General features: G+C 40.4%; 1 protein-coding gene across 2 annotated transcripts in view; it reads left to right on the top strand.

Moving 5' to 3' along the window:
- The window catches only part of UBE2F (ubiquitin conjugating enzyme E2 F (putative)), a 54,556-nt gene that overhangs the window by 4,999 nt on the left and 32,188 nt on the right, over positions 1 to 17,369 (top strand). For both annotated transcript variants that reach the window (XM_048308854.1, XM_048308853.1), the window contains exons 3-6: positions 4,958 to 4,987; positions 6,250 to 6,315; positions 11,429 to 11,496; positions 14,995 to 15,065. In XM_048308854.1, coding sequence (XP_048164811.1) covers positions 4,958 to 4,987; positions 6,250 to 6,315; positions 11,429 to 11,496; positions 14,995 to 15,065 — 235 coding nt within the window. The remainder of the gene's footprint in view (positions 1 to 4,957; positions 4,988 to 6,249; positions 6,316 to 11,428; positions 11,497 to 14,994; positions 15,066 to 17,369) is intronic.

The following is a 17,369-nucleotide window of genomic DNA, read 5'->3' as shown; positions in this document are numbered from 1 at the left end:
GTTGTATTGGATCCCAAAGTTAGAGCCTGGAAGAACAGTTGTAAGTAGAAGTTGTTACTGGTGCGTGCTTAGGCTGGAGTTACCAAACAGATGACTGTGGCAGAATGGGGGAGAGGCTCCAATTGGTCAGTATCCTGGCAACAAATTAGAAAACAATCTGTCCTACATAAAAGAAGAGAAATCCTGGCCATCAACAAGGGAGGAGGAGGAGGAGATGAGAGAAGGCCCAGAGTGTTCTGTCAGTGGCGAAGCACCACTGTCCTATTCCTGCTCCACAGTAAATTGGGGATAGTCTAATAAATCCTGCAGACGGATGTCTGCCAGCTTCGCTCAGGGTATTGTCCAGACACAGACAGTGTCTGGTTTTTCTCTGGAGGTAATTTGAAGACAGCCTTGTTTGTGTTGATAGAGAGTCCAGTCCAGGAAAGCAGTTCAGGATCTCTGAAGGATGTGTTGTCACACCGATAACCCTGCAGTCCTCAGATGTGTTGTGTACTCTGCCTGGTCAGGAGATCAGTGCTGTTTTGATTAAAGTGATGACCATGACCCCAGCCACTGACAAGTGTAGGTGATGCTTACAAACCTTAAAAACTTGGTGTGGACCAACTGCATGCTGCCTGAAAGTAGGAAAAATAAGTGGTAATTTAGGTATGATAGCTATTTGCACTATGGATGTGAAGAAACATCTCAGTTGGTATTTGAGATAGTGGTGTCAGGCACTGACCTTGACTTCACTGATGGGTGCAAGGTAAACAGACTTGGTTCCACTTTTGTGGAAAAGCTACTTTTGAAATACTGGTGCCCTTTGTTAGTTTATCGAAGTTGTTCCTTTAATTGCTCATGTTACATATTCAGGTATCAGTCATGGCTCAGGACAGTTGGGTTATTTAATGGACATACTGTGAATGGACATACCCCTAAAGTTTTTTATTGGGAAGTAATTCTGAGTCATTTGGATATTCTCTTGTCACTGGATTTCCATCTCGGCTCAGTTGGAGAGTAAGGCCGTAATTCTGTAGGCCTAGTACCCAAATTAAAATAGAGCAAGCAGTACAATCGCTTTAGCAGCTTTCATTTTGTTCTGTGCTGCAGAGGCAATTTCTAATGTTCTGTTCATCTCTAAGGGGAGCTTCATTAAGCTGTGAGCAGGGGCTGCATGACTGCTCCTCGAGGATGGTGAGCATGCAGTGCTGAACTCAAAAGGCAGATCCTTTCTGAAATGTAAAAAGGGCCGAGGACAATCCAAAGTGGTGTTTAAGATTAATAGTGTATAATGAAAGTGACTGCTAAATTGAATTCAAGATAGAGGGCATACCAGGATGGCAGGAGCAGCTCATGGATCACAAAGGTTGTCCCTTATGCTGCGTTTTTGGTAGTGCACCTAAGCTGCATCATTCGGTTTTATATTACCACTAGTGCTTAGTTTAATTGTGGCAGCTTGAAATAACTTAATATGTATGAAAATGAGTTAACAAGGTTTATTCCTTGGTTGTCTTCAATATCTGTGGCTTTTACAACCTGTTTATGTAACCAGAAAATATTTTATGTGTGCCTCTGTACAAGCCTGAGAGAATGGAAGTGGGAAACTGGTAATGAAAGTGAGGTGAAAGTCCATTGTAAATAAAAATTAGTTTATTTGCTTTCTTCAAGCCTTGAAAAATAGTAATATTCCTCCTCAGAATAACAGGCAAGGAAAGTTGAGAGGGGAGAAAATACTTTTTTTCTAACTCTGGTCTGTACAGTTCAGAGGAGCGAAGTAGGGAATGCTATAAAGATGGATGGGTAAGAATTAGGAGGCAAACAGCATTCCTAGAATTAATAGAATATTAGAACTAGTACTTAGAAAATGGAATTTTTATAAGTGTCAGGGTATTTTCATCTTCATCGCTAGAAGTCTTAAAGGACTACAGCAGGAGAGGGGGCTTTTTGAACAAAACCAGAGAGGAGTAATACTGCTGTGGATGAGAATGTTCAGTTGAGGAAGTAATGATTTTATTTGGTGTACTTAAAACCAAAACCAAACTCCAGCAGGAAGCATACAGCCTGATTTTTGTGGAAGATGTAGTCCACAAAACAAAGCACTGCTATATTCTGATTTGGGGAGGTGAGGGAGCAGAGCAATGGGGTTGTGGTGTGTGCATTGAACATTCATAAGCCTTTTACACACAGCAGGAGTGTTCCTATTTCTGTCTCGAGAACTGTCATGGGTAAGGGAGAGTTATTGTTTGTGAAATCATTTATAAATAGCTCTGGTTGCTTGTGTTAGGCTTAGCTTTTCTCTGTTCTCTACAGTTCCTGAGCTGCTTCTGAGACATAATCTGTTTGCATTCAACTCTTCAGGTGTTTGTGTTGGGTTTAAGTTTAAGCCTTGCCTTTTTTATGGTTTAAAATAGCATTTGGAACTGTCGAAGCAAGTGCATTCTGGGTCAAGAGCAGGACTCTGCAAATACACCTCCACTTGGGCTTCTCCTGCAACAGATCACAAGGTTTTGGTAACACCAGATGGACTATTTGGAGTTTCCTGAGACTTGGATTTTCTGGTTGTCTCATCATCTTAATGGTGTGAATTGAGACACAGATGCTGATTCTCCACAAAATGACCATGAAAAGTAGTCAAATTGAATTCTCTCCACTCTTTAGCTGTAGTGACAGTCATTTTTTGAAAGAGGAGCTCAGAAAACCTTTAAGTTTGTTCTTTAATTTAGTGAAGCTTTTGGAGCTCTTGGAAGTTCAGTGCATTGGAGCTCTGATTGTCACTTCCATGTTTTGCTTATTTACAAATCTCGGTTAAATAAGTTGGCAGCCTGCACAAGGGGCGTTTTCTTCCAGAGAATGCTCATGCCAGAGGTATTGCTTTATGTAGAAAGTGTGTAAGTTAAAACATCAGAATCTTAATGGAGCTTGAATGCTCTGGTCAAAAATGTTTGCTTTCTGAGCAGCAACATACAAAAGTGGTTCCAGTGTCAATGTTGTCACTACCAAAGAGTCACAGAATTTGGAAACACTGAGCTTTGGCCTGTTAAGTGTGCTTGTTAATTGGTTAATCACCAATATTTGTTTATATGGCACAATTAATAGAAACATCAGTAACCTTACTCAATGATGCTTTAAACATTTAGATTATTGAAGCAGATCTTCATCTGCTTTGTGAAGTTGTTTCATTCTTAGTTTCAGTGATTTGTTGCAGAGTTCATTAGAAACCTCAATTTTGGGCCATTTGCCTTTGTTTCCAAAACTTTTGTGTGGATTTATTATGAGCACAGCATTCCCACCTGTTTGCACACCTTCAGAGGAGGAGCACAGCGTTCCCTTCTCCTCAGTGTGAGCATTTTGTTTTCATGTTCTTACAAGAAAACCTGTTCATTCTTGTGCCAAGACGGAGAGAAACACAGAAATGTGAACACATTACAGGAATTTTCACACTTCAAAGGAACTCGGATTGTAAACTCTCTACTGAACCTTGCAGGAGGCAGAAGTGAGGCCCTGGCTCTGCAGAGCTGCTCAGCTCAGCCATTGCTGGGACTGACCATGCTGTGCCCTTACTGATCCCTTTTTTTTGGGATCAGGCAGAGGGCAGGCAGGATTCATTAAGCTGAACAACACACAAGGACAGAAAGCAATAAAGGAAAGCAGTCAACACCTTAAAATAATTGAACCAGGTCCTAAACCTTGCCCTGTAGTGAATATTGATGTGCCTCCCACTCTGAAAGGCTGGTGAATTTTAAGAAAGGAGCGAGGGAATAATCTTATGAAAAATTTTTATAGCTGCAGCTTTGGGGGTTGGTTGTTGTGTCTTTTTTTATCAGCCAGGAGGGGAAAATTGAAATAAAGTCCTTGATTACAGCTGAAATTATATTTTTGTGTGCGTTGTAAAGACAGTACTTTAGCTGAAGTGTGGCTCCAGTGTTGTCTTTCAGTGCATGGCTTTGGTTAAATCACCTCTGGCTGCAAGTGTGGGATTTTAAATGAGTGAAGCTGTGAATTTTTTAGGTAAGTGTGAAGCACGGTGCTTGCTTTGGTGGGTTGTTTTCTCTTGGTGTAGATTCTCTTGGTTGCAGATGCAGGGTGTGCCAAGCACAAAGGAAGCGGGAGTCAAATAAGCGTCATTCCCTCTGCAGAGACCAGCCAGGTTTGGTAAGCATGGATTGCAGGAAAAGTTCTGGAGAGTCAGTGAGAGTTGTGATGGGATCAGTTTGGATTCAGTGCCAAGATCTCTGAATGACAGTTTTTTTCAGATGTGTGGTTTTGAGAGTTGGTGTTGAAATCTCTTGCACGTCGTCAGCCTAAATAAATGGGCTGTGTCTGTGGAGGCCTTGGAAGCAAAGTCAGAAGTGGAAAATAAGACTGCAGGAAATGCCAGAAGTATACTCAGTTAGATTTCCTAGAAGTAACGGGGGGAGATATCTTGATGCATCTCTTTCATACTTATGTGAAATACAGGTAGTTGTAATTAAGACTTCAATAAAATACACAAAAGCAGGGGTTCTCCCAGGGAAGGTGACTTGACAGGCTTAGGAATACACTTCATTTCCTAGGGGCTATGGAACAGTGTCAGGATGCTTCCTTTCTTTTCTGAATTACTTTTAAGCTCAGGAAATAAATACAAGGAAATTTTAATTGAATAAGAATGCACATCAGTGACAAAAACAAACTGCTTTGGAAATGCCAGTGCTCTGTGTGGTAGCAGCCCTGGTGCTTCAGTCTTGGCAGAGCCGAACTCCCCATCAGAGAAGGATACATTTGCCATGTCTGTATGGCAGATAAGCATTTTTAGTAATGAATTGAGTGGCTTAAAGAGAACTTTCAAGATAAACTTCTACTGCAGCTTAATTATATTTTTAAGTAAAATTGGATTTACAGGGTGGTTTAAATTAGATCTGCCAATTCGGCCTTCAAGAAGGGCTTTATGCTTGCATATTATAATAATGACTTTGGTTTGGTTTTTTTTTTTCAACAGAGGTTGCAGACCTTGAAGCTAATTTACCTTGTGAGTATAACATTTAATAGTATGCATTTTAAGGGGGAAAGCACCATTGGAGTGAACATTTTGACTGACGTATGAATGCTAATGGTATTTGTTAAACTCCAGGGAAAGCTGTGTAAAGCTCCACCACACTGGCTTGGACAGGTTTTCTCTGTTGCTTCCTCTTATGGGGCTGTGGAGAGGTGGACCCTCATTAGTGTCCTTTGGAAGCACTATTGATAATTTGCCTCCAGAATTTGATTGCTGGGGAGTGGCAGCAAAACTTTCAATTAAACACCCAAAAGGTTCCTGGGACTCAAGGGTGCAATTAGTGTCCTCACTCGTGTTTTTTTCTTTATTCTCTTCTTTTCAAAACAGGACATTCTGATTTAGGGGCAGACCAAATAGTTCAGCTCTCAGGGAACATGAAGTCAACCTGCAGTTTTTTCACATCAGTGTTCAAGATGTAACCTGATGTCTTTGTTAATAGTGAAAATACTCATGAAAATTAATTTTTTAAGAGTGATCCATATTCTCTTTAAAAAAAAAAAAAAAGAGGGCAAGATAATGTGATTTTAGCCCTGGAATTTTACTTGAGACATAAGCCTTCCTTGAGGACAGTTATAGAGAACTTACACAGTAATTTTAGGTTAAGTTTTTTCAGTGTAGGTTCTGTTATAGGGTAACAAATACCTGTAAAATGTGTGGGTTTAGTTACTACAGTGTGAGTGCATTACTAGCATTTGTGTACAGTTCTCGTTAGGTTTTTTCAGGCAAATAGGATTTATAACTATGACACTATTCAGCTCCTTGGCTATAGAAAAGTAACAGCCAGCTTGATGGGTTAAGAAGCTAAAGACTACATAATATGGGTGATAAAATATCCATGGATAGACTCATCTCCTCAAGCCAGCTTGTCTCTGCCACAGTCAAAAAAGGCCACTTTCCTGCATGAGAAGCCAACTTGAGTTGTGTCATCAAATGCAAACAAAGGGCTGTTATGCTGAGAGCTTGCAGCTGTTGAACTGAAACCACTGACAGTTCCAGCAGATTGTTCCCTTTTCCCCACACTTGTTCTTCATTGTCACTGTTCTCATTAAATTCATCTCATCTGAGAGTGAAAACTTCGAGTTTGGTTTGTGATGCTCCAGAACTTTGGGAAATCACTTGACTGAAAGGTGGGGGTTAATCAGGGAGTCAGCTTGAAGAGTGTGAAAGAGGATTTATTTGCTTTTCAAACAGTGGAGAACTCATTGCCTGATGTAAATTATTCTTTTGCTTCACAGGTACATGTAAAGTGAATTTTCCTGACCCAAACAAGCTCCATTACTTTCAACTAACTGTAACCCCAGGTAATTTTTTTGAACATGTTACTTTTGTTTCTCTGTGTGTTGGTGTTTAGGAAATGTAATTCAAGAGGAATTCCAATAAAGCCTCGAGTCAAAGAAAGTCTGGCTGTAATAGTGGCTATTTTGTTAACGAGATGGAGAAAGTGGGCTGAGTTTTGACAACCAGATTCCAATAAAAAGGCCTTCAAAAATGAGTGAGGTTAGGAAATACTCAGATCTTCTTTGCTTGCATGTCAGCCAGTCTCAGACCGTCGTGTTTAATTTGCTGAGAGGAATCTTGGGCTGGGCATTACTGCATTACAGCCCTGTCAGGTTGTGTATTCTGTGGTGCTGATTGCTTGGTTCTGCAGAGGTGAAGAGAGAGGTTACCAATCTAAGGCTCCTGGAAAACTTCAAACCTAGGCATGCCTGAAGATGTTTAACAAGGAGGAGTCTGAGTCTTTGAATGTTAAAATATGTGGAAATCGGATCTTTTATTATTAACACAAGTATACTCTGAAGCTCTTGCTGGCAGGCTGGTCAATAAAAACAGTTCATAAAATTTCCATGTGAGTGTCTTAATAGCCAGCCAAAATTAGTATTTGCTGTGCATTTTAGACTAGAAAGTTGTGTTTTATGGATGAATTTGCATGGAAAGTTATTTAAACGTCATATGCACTTCTTGTTTTTGTTTGAGACTGTGCAGCTGCTTAAATGAGAACATTGCCATGTGCAGTGCACTGAATGGTTTGAGTTAGATGTGCAGGGATCCCCCTGCCAGCTCATTCTCGTAGATGCCCATTTTCTGTAGATGCTTTTTGACCACAGAATTTGGGTGAGGTGTGTCAGTCATCCTGAAGTATTATCTGGAGAAATAGTGGTGTGCACTTAATGGAGTGCTGGGAATGTTTCTGCTGATCCAGTACTTTGAAATCAGAGCGGCACTAGGTGTCACTGTTGCTGTTTATTAGCCCGATTCAACTGACCCTTCGTCCAGCAGAAATTTTGGGTGGTCTGTTAACATGTCCATTCATGTGACTCCTTTTTGTGATGGAAAAATGAGTGAGGCTGCCCTTGTCAGTGTAATCAAAAATCAGTGCAAGAGCTCATCTAGATATTTGGCCCTGTCATTCTGTGTAGGAGTTGTGATCATGTTTACTTGGTGGGTGTTAATTCTGCTTGCACCAAATGCCCTTCAGTTTTATAAGATACTCCTTTATTTTATTTTGGAAAGGAGTTGACTTTACAAGAGCATCGCTGTGCAAATCAGGGATATATGAAAAAGCTGTCCTAACTCCAAGGGGTCTATATCCTAGGGATTGTTTTGTCTGTTCACTGCTGTGCAGCAAGATGCTGCAGGCAGAAACCAGCTGTTGAATGCAGAGCCTGGGTTTTGTGCCAGCTTCGTTGCTGAAATGATCTTGCCAGTGAGATGATCTTAATTAACATTTTGTTACTCTAAATATAGCTGCACAGCTGAAGTCTCTGCAATTGCAGCCTGACCCAAGTAAACATCTATTTTCAGCTGTGCATAATACAGGTGTAGAATCTTGTGATCAGCCATAGCTTAGCACTCTAAAGGCAGAACACAGCACAGACCAAGAAAATCTTTGTAGTTTTCTGCCTCCCTTCAATACTGAAGTTTTCTTCAGTGTATGCTAAATCTTAGTTTTCTTGAGGCAGTGAAGTGGTTGTCACAGAAGTTTTATGGCTGAAGTGGGCTTGAGCCAACTCTTTTTGTATTGTCTGAACAGTATTGCATGAATCTTGACTTTGTTCTGTGCAGTCATTTTGAATGTGGCTGGTCTTGAAAGGACAGTAAAAGAAGCTTCCTTAGGCTGGCACAAAAAGACTAATTTGAATAAGAAAATAAGCTTGACCACCAAGCAGAAATCCTTTCAGGTCCCTTGCTCAGCACCTCTCACAATAACCTTTCTCAGCCAGTATTTAACGTCACAAAATTATCCTGGTGACAGGAAGTTTTTAATTTAAAACGATTTTGTAGAAAATCTTGATTGAGGATGGCTGCTTTTTCCACACAATTGAAGAAAGTCCAATTCCTGCATGTTGCAGCTTTCTGCAGTGCGCCATCAGTGGATATTTAGCAGCACATGCTAGAAAATGGCTAAGACTTGGATTTTTCTGCTGCAGTGGACAAAACTCTGTGTTCCCAAGGCAGACACTGCTGGTTTTCTCTGCTGTCTGAACCTTCTCTTCCTTTTTGTCATCTGAAACAGTTGTTCTGCCTCTGAAAAATGCCCTTGTGCCACCACTTGCCTCTGTTCTTATTTTTGCACCAGTATCGCTGGAGTAAAATCTAGGGGAAATAAGGAGATAGATGCTTAGAATACAGGCAGAGTCCTGCCTGCTGCACTGGTATTTGGAGCACAAAATTGGAAGCTGAGGACTAAAACATGGTAATGACCTGGAAAAAAATAAAGGAGGTGAGTTTGGGTAGCTTATACATGAAAAAACACAGAAGAGTAAGTGCAGTTAATGAAATTTCCCTGCAGTTCCCAGGCAGTCGGACTAGTCTGAGGTTGGTGTGGATATTTGAGTCCCACTCCAGGGGGATTAATAAAGACCCTGTTTTCTGGTGAAGTGCTCACAAATATTGGTGAGCATGGCTGAGCAAGGCTGATTCAGGGAGCTACTATCCAAAGTGCATCCTTTGTGGCCTGCCCTAATTATCTTGCATTTTCTCCTAAAGTGAGGAAATAATTTGGTTAAGTGTTTTCCAGAGCACTTTCAGACATTAAAGCACCCTACAAATGCAGGCTAAGATTAGTCAGGTTGTTGATAATGAAACTTGAGACTGAAGTGGGAGGGGTGCTTGCTCTGCTAATAGAGCTTGAAGACATAAATTTAAGCAGTAGGAGGAAAGCTGTGGCTCAGACTTACTCCCTTTTTAGCAGAAATCTCTGTGGCTAACTTCCTAAGTTATATGTTAAAGCTGTTTTATTTGATGGTTTTATTTATAGCTCTTTCCTCACTGTTGATTCTGCCAGACCTTTTTTCCCACCGCTTTTCCATGCATAAAAAATTGAGGATGTCTCTCCCAGCCTGAGAACGAACTTACTTGAGATGCTGAAAGATGACTCCATTCTGAAGGGTTATCTTGGTAATGCAGTGCAAGATTTCTGGCTGGTTGCTGAGGCTCTCCAGAATTTTTAATATACATTTGAGTGATTGGTAATGAGTAGCTTTATTGCTGCTTTACAAACATAGAGGGAGGATATAAAAGAGGGGAGGAGAGATGTCTTGCTCTCCTAATTGTGTGGATATGTCCTTGCTTATTTTACAGCAGAGCCAGTAGCTTTACCCACTGTGGGTTTTGGTTAGTGCTGATGGTTTGGTGTCAAGGTAAAACCAAAACATAAAATGAGTTGTAATGTGATGCAGTGATGAATATTGAGTTGTCTTGGAGCGAGAGTTGTTCTGAGAGTTCTTGAGTGTTTCTCTTGGACAACCATTGCAGCGAGTGCTCATTAAACCTGAGGATTTTCTTTGACATAGGACACGTGTGGATACATCCATCATCAAGCATTTATTTCATTTTAGCAGGGGCAGAATGTGAAGAGCTCTGCGTGCTTTGCTCCAAGTCCAGCAAATCAAGGAACTAGTGAAATTAAGCCAAGGAAAATAACTTTTGTACTTGGAAATGTGATAATTCCTGACACTTGGTTAAAATCTATTATTGTGTTAGATGGTGGATAAAGTGCAGTTAGCCGTGTTGTGTTGAATAAATGGTGGTAATCAAGCTCCTGAGGGACATTGGACCATTTTCCCAATGATTTCTTTCTGGAACAGTGTCTCACTGTGAGTGTTTTGCACATTTGACAGGGAGCAGTTTTATCGAGGGGTATCAGTGTAACTCACCTCTTGCTTCTTGTTCTTCAGTAATGGCTTGCTTTCCTGATTTTTTTTAACGCAAAAGATAAATGCTTTTATCTTGCTTTTTTCATAGACGAATCAGTGCATATCCCTTTACTTTCTGGTAGAGCATAGCGTGCCTGAGATTGCTTAATAAATCCAGCACACTTCAGAATTGAATTGGAGTGGGAATGGAGAATGGAATTGAAAAGCAGATCAGGAGTCAGCAACCTGAAAGAGGATTTTGATGACCTACAGTAGACAAGTTAGGTTTTTTTTGTGGTTTGGAACAAGCTAGATAATAACAAAATTCTTAAGTCTTTCTGTAAACTGTGGATTGTTTCACAGAACATTTCTTTGCAGGGTTGGTTTAAAAAATACAGAAAACCTGCGTCATGTAATGCCAGCCAGCCCTCCTGGCCTTTGCTGGGGCTGGAGTGCTCAGGGTGGTTTGAGCCAGAGCATCCCTCAGGTGTGTCAAACCTCCAGTGTGGGCTGGGTACCTGTTTCCCTTTTTTAATGAAAAGCCTCAGTAATGGCAATGCTGGACACATTTCAGATCACTTGCAAGCATTGCAGCTTCCAAGCACAGCTATTTCAGGAGTTGCAGGCTGACTCTCACCCTATTCTATTATCCCTGGTTAAATTTAAGTAGATATTTTAATATGTAGTATTTGAGAATTTAGCCATTTAAATAACTCAGTATTGAGTCTGAGGTTGGCAGAGAGGCAGACATGTTTTCCTGGCTGATACATCATTGTAAGGTAATTACAATAAAAGAGCCTGCTTGCTCTTATTGGAGTGCACTCTGAAACATGCCCTTGCCCAGTCATTCGTACTACTCACCATGATTGCTAGCACAGGTTTGGGAAGATGTGCTCAGTCCTGGAGCAGGATTTACCAATGTGTTAGCAAGTGCAGTATTTCTCCAGCTCATTCCAAGGGTCACTGATGGGGTACTGTCTGCCACATGCCAGGATTTTCTTCCTACAGATGAGAGAAGTTCAGTCCAAGGTTCCTCTAGCTGGGTAGCCCTGTTACTGTGATCAGGATGGTGGGTTTTTCTGGGACTGTTGACTCTTCTGACTTCAAATTTCCCATGTAAAAATGTTGGGAGTGTGGGAAGATGCTGCTCACACGCTCCTTGGATTAGGTGGCAGTTGGTGGTGCAACCAGCTTAAGTATTTGATGAGAACCCTGTGCTGTTGTTTTAATCTTTGTGTTTTTGTTTTAGTTGACTATTTTTCTGGTTTTTATTTTCTAGATGAGGGCTATTACCAAGGGGGAAAGTTTCAGTTTGAAACTGAAGTTCCTGATGCCTACAATATGGTGGTGAGTATTTGTCATTAGTCTAATAGTTGTCGTTTTAGATTTTCTTTGCAGGTAAGAGGACTTCAGGGGGAACTTGGCACTGAGACTAAGAAAGGATCTTCTGTCTCCTAATAAAATAAATCTCTGCAACTGTCTGGCCGAAGCTCTTGGAAGTGCAGATGAGTCAGAGCTGAGTGTCCTCCCTTCTGGCTGAGGTTCTGCTCTATGCCGTTAATTATTCATGAGACCTGCATTTAATGATTATTCTCATTAAAAAAATTACATATCTAAGAATGAAAGAAGTGAACCAAAAGGAAATGGTTGATAGTTTTCTAATTCCCCCCCTCCCTTCCTTCTTCTGCTTTGTTGTCTTACTTTCGGTGTTGATAGTTCAGGGTTCTTTCAGAGAGGCTGAAGAATGCATAGGGGAGGATCCTAGAGAAGAGTTTTAGGGAAGCTCTTTGGCTCCTGTTCGGCTGTGCTGAGCCTAAATCCAGCATTATGTATATGTAGTAGTTGCAGTCACAACTAGGTGGTGTTCGCAGTTGTGCGGGTTTGCTTGTGGGATGTTTTAAGTTCCCCTTAACTTTACCAAGAATTTCATACTATAACAGAGATCACCCTTACTAATTTTTGTGTACTCATTTCATTTCCTTCAATTCTTGTATTCCATTTGTTCACCTGAACAACACTGCTGCAGGGAAGTGTTTGCTGTGTGTTAACAGGAGAGCTGAAGTTCAGTTTTGATCTCAGTTTTTTGATCCTCAGTTCCCATAATTAAAAAGCCTCTGATGTGTTACAGTTCCCTGCTCAGCACTGGCAGAAAAATCTGCAGCAAATGTTAATTAAATACTTTTAAATTTGAGCACCTCTCATCCAACACAAAAAAAAAAGTTTGTATTTGTGCAATTTAGGGAAAAATGCAGGAGGTTGAATGTTAGATTGTGATCAGGTTATTAATGCAAGTGTGTGCTCGCCAGTGTTGGGGTAATGATGCTGAGGCTGTGGTTTGTTTCCTGCCAGGCAAAATGAGATCGAAACAAGTGCTGCCTGTTTTCAGGAGAGCTCTGCAGAACTGCCAGGGCTCTCAGCCCACAGGAAAGATTGGGATATCACACCTCTACACTGGGACAAGGAGTGGATACGTGGAATTGGGACATAGTGGAGCAGCATAAAATGAATAAATAAAGAGGAAAAATATGGAAGATTTTGTATTGTGGCCTGCAGCCAAACCACTCTGTGCTTATCTCTGTTTAGTGTTTAGTTTCAGCCCATCTCAAGAAGTTCTTCAGAAACTGGTGGTGGAAAGTGGCAAGAAATATCTCAGGGCTGGACTGTGGTTCACCTGCTTGAATTTGTATCCCCATTAAGGCCTCCTGGGGGAATTATGTTTTGCAAAAACTGTAAAGGAAGGAGCTGGAGTTGCAGTTGCAGGGTGGTTTAGCAGAATGCTTTGGGACTAGCTAGTGTCTAGAGAAAACATTTCAAATAACATTGATTCCAGATTTCTCTTAGGAGCCACCTCCTTCTCTAGGTAAAGCTCTTCACTAGTGAAGAGCTGCAGGATGCTTATCTAATTAAATATAGAAATAATTCATAATTTAACAAAAAAATACAAGATCTGTTGGTACACTGTCTTTTTAGAGTGCAAATTTATCAAGAATTGAAACTGTTAATTTTAAATGAGGGATCCCAGAAGAGAAGTGGCTGCTTGGAAATGGAGAAGGAAGTGAATGCAGTCACTGCTGTGCCCCCCAGCTGATTGGATCCCTGAGGGGAGGGAAGAGTTTGAGCAAGGAAATAAATGGATTTGGGGAGCTTTGCTGTGCAGAGTGTCACAGGTGTTCAATGAAACATCATCCTGAGGAAATCTCACGTGGATTTCTTGGTCTGGGGAGGGTTCAAAAATGACTTGGAGCAGGCTCGAAGGAGAAGTTTTGCCTGAAGATAAATTTTATGGTAGTGCTGCAGTTGTCCTGTCTGTCTAACAGGAAAAGGAGAGAGAAAGAGAAAACCTTTGTCTGCTGTCAGGAGTGGGTTTTTCTAAGTTCTAGCATTGAAGATCACTTTGAAAGGATAAAGGAATTCTTTTGTTTCCACAGTATAAAAAATGAGACACCACTTAATTCACTGTGAGGATTTGGGGATTTTTAAAAAAGAGTTTCTATAAAGCTTTTTTTTTGACTCAGTAATACATTCCCTGTTTGAAGGTGCATATGGTAGAAATTTACTCTTTTATCTTGATTTAATGGCATGAAATAAAGCTGCTTTCCCTTGCTTGAGGACTAGACATCATCTTTCAAAACAATATGTAAGTGTAGCTGATGAAAAGCTGTGCTGTTAGAAAACTTCTGAGAGGTTTTGGAGGTCAAAAAGTTTAAGACTGTTTTCTGTGAGCCACTTAATTTTCAGTAATGCCATGACTGATGTCCCTTGAGTTATTGCACAGACATGAAGTAGAGGAAAGGCAAAATCTGCATTATCAATCCCAGATTTGTTGTGGTGATCAGTGTTTTTGTGTTTTTTCTTCTAGAACATCTCTTTTAGGTACGTTTTTGGTATCTCAGTGCCATGCATATTTTCTCACCTTTTCCAAGGAGTCTTAATTTTAAAAATTTCTTGAAAAGGTAATTGGAAAGTTGAGGACAAAATGATGAGACAAAACACGTGATGCTGCCATGCAAATACAGCTCTTTAAGCTGCTTTGCCTCTTGACTGAAGACTTCATTGGAAAAAGTGGAGGGAGATGGCTCCACATCTATAATCTGTGATCTAATTGAAGTTCTGCAAGGTACTGATGGATTCCAGGACATTTCCTATCAGAAATAATCTGCCTGATTGAAAGCTGTGAATCCTAATGGGGAGAGCAGGGATGGAACAACGTGCTGTTGCTAAGATACTGAAATTTTTATGTCCCACTCTTTATTTACTTCACAAAACTAGAGCAAAGGAGACGGTACTTTAAAAATATGTATTTCAAAGTCCCACTATGAAATTTGGAAATTTGGTGACCTTGCCTGTGGATTTTTATTTTAGTGTCTCAAATTCAGGTCTCGTGCATTCCTATTCAGTTGTTAACAGGAGGGTCTGTATTTAAAAGAAATTATTTATTTGGTGTAGTTGTTATCTTTGCATCCTCTGCTGATTTTTAACAAATCCCTGATTTGGTCAAGCCTTGGTGGAAAGCACTTAGTTTTTTGGTTTAAATTATTGTCTTAATAGTTAAGTATGAAGAAACTGAATGACTTAGAGTGTTTTCTTTCCCCTGAAGGAGTACATTTTCTTGGCTTTCTTAAAAGTTACGTTTTTCTAAGGAAAAGCCCAGTTTTTATAAAGAACTGAGACAAGTTTAAAGGGCGGAGAAATCTGGTTTGACTCTTGTAGATTATGTATCATTGCCCTAAACATACAAACCCAGGCTGTGGATATCAAATATATATTTGCCTTTTTCTGTTTTATGAGTTACAACAGGCTTTTATTTTAAAGGATAACACAGTAATTTGTTTTCTCTCCTGGCAGCCTCCAAAGGTAAAATGTTTGACAAGAATCTGGCACCCGAACATTACAGAGACAGGAGAAATCTGCTTAAGGTAGGAACAGCATTCTGTAGGGTTTTTTTTAACCTTGGAGGTTTATCTGTTTGATAAAATATTGTATGTAACTGTCGTGACAGTATATTTTCCTGCTGATTCTGCATGCAACTTTTAGGAGCATAAAAATCTACCTGAGAGTCTCATTCATGCTGAGCTTTAGGGACCGTGTAGAGCCTGGCTTTTCAGGTTCAGATTTAATATTTTGTTCTACTTGGGGTAAAAATGTAAGCTCCAAACTAAACAAAATGTAGTTGGGTTTTTTTCTTCCCTCCCTCATAACTGAATCGTCCTCAGGCCCTGAGGGGGGCTTTGAGTCTTTACCATTTAATACCCATGTGTGTTAATTGCTTGAAAATCCTTTCTATTTCAAAAAGGAAGGAAAAAAGCATTCCTTAAACTTTGACAGTAATTATTCTTTGTTTGCCATTTGTTTATTATAATATTTAGTATCCACTGAAAAGACACGTGTGCCAGTTACTACAAAGCAGGATTGGAGTCAAGATAAGTCAAGATATGGAACCTGAAAGCTTTACTTTGCCAGAGTGAGAGGCTTCTGTTGCTGGGTGGTTTGTCTTGATAGTGTGTGTTTCCTCTTCAAAACAAATTTGTGAAACTTTGCAATTTCATCCTGAGCCACCTGATGGTGAAATTGGCCAGAAACCAAACAGAAACAGAAGTGAGAAGCCTGCCTGTCATTTTTCAAGTTAGTGGCACACAGAAGAAAAAGCAGATGAAGCAGAAGCAAAGCTCATAAGTGAGATTGAAAGCTGTTCTGAAAATCTAGCATGGTTGTCACCGTGTGTAGCAAATCACTGCTTAAAGAGAAGCTGAATCTTTCCTCTAGATTGAAAAATCATTGTAGTGCTGTGTTGAAGGTGCTGGTGAAAATGAAGTTTTTTATTGCTCTTCATGGGCAGGTCAGGCTCATCAGCCTTAAGAAAGCTTAGACGCTCTGAGTGCAGGTAAAGGAATGAACAAGTGAGCTGTCTGAACCAGGGAACAACAAATACCAGCCACCAAACCAAAGCTGAAGCTCCAGCTATAGCACAGCATCTTCTGAGGTTCAATAAAGCCTCACATTCATAAAATCCCAGAGTGGTTTGGGTTGGAAGGGACCTTAGAGCTCATCCCGTTCCACCCCCTGCCTTGGGCAGGGACACCTTCCACTAAACCAAGTTGCTCCAAGCCCCATCCAGCCTGGCCTTGGACACTTCCAGGGATGGGGCAGGCACAACTTTTTCATCTCTTTAAATGTTTTTAATTATAAAAGATGAAAGTTGTGTTTGGAGCATCATAATTCTAATGAAGTGAAGTCATTTTTGCAGCATCCGTGCTGAAACAGCTTGGATTGTCAGATACCTTAACACGTCAAACCTTGGAAATATCTGGCATTAGATGGAAAAACTAAAATAACTTAATTGCTTTATGCCTGTTAGAGAATGCATTCTATATATAGTACCAGCAATCAACTTACACAAGAGTCTTTACATTAAAATAGCTCCAGTTATTTTTAAAAGCAGAAGAAGCATCTTCATCAGTGTACCTTACGCTGTGGGATGTGTTGGTTTGATAATCATCCCTGGATTAAAACGTTCTAAATGGTTAAACTTGTGGTCAAGTGTAACAATTCTGGGCAGGGAAAGTGGTGTTTCTCTGTGCTGCATGATCTGCAGTTACTCTGGACCATGTTATTGATGACTCATATTAATTAGGTCTGGCCCATACTGGATATTGTCTCCACTGCATATGTAGATAGAAAAAATGGAAGTTTCTCCAGGACTGATCTTCCTCTTACAGAAAATTTTAGTCACTTAAGCTGCAGATTGGGTCAGCTGGAGTTTCAGAAGTTTTTACACTTACTGAAATCATGCAGTTCCCACTTGAGTAGATGCTTTTGAAAGATCTCTTTAGGATGTGTGTATTTAACAAGAAGAAATTCCTCAAAGCTTTCTTCCATGCAGGAATTACTCAGAGAATGAGAAGATATTTGTTGAAATAAAAGCTGAGCAGCTGACTGGTCACATCAGTAGCTGGTTTGGTTACTATAGGTTCAAAAACAGTGCTTTTGAAGTCTGCCAGATAGAGAGTTTTGAAATAATCTGGGAGGTCTCCTTAGATCTGGGCAGAGGTTCTGATTAGGGGCTTAATGATCATTCCCAATCAGTAGAAGAAAGAGGGTGCTGCTCTAAAAACAAATTCTATCAGCAAATGAGGAATATTAAGCCAAGGGACACTTCTGTCTTCCCTGCTCTCCTGCCGGAGTGCTGTGAGAGGTGCAAGTGTCTCAAGTCCTGGCTGTGG

The sequence above is a fragment of the Corvus hawaiiensis genome, chromosome 7 (assembly GCF_020740725.1).
Source record: "Corvus hawaiiensis isolate bCorHaw1 chromosome 7, bCorHaw1.pri.cur, whole genome shotgun sequence".
In the NCBI taxonomy this organism is placed as follows: Eukaryota; Metazoa; Chordata; class Aves; order Passeriformes; family Corvidae; genus Corvus; species Corvus hawaiiensis.
Note: the sequence above shows the minus strand (reverse complement) of the source record. Positions and strands in the feature narration are given on the sequence as shown.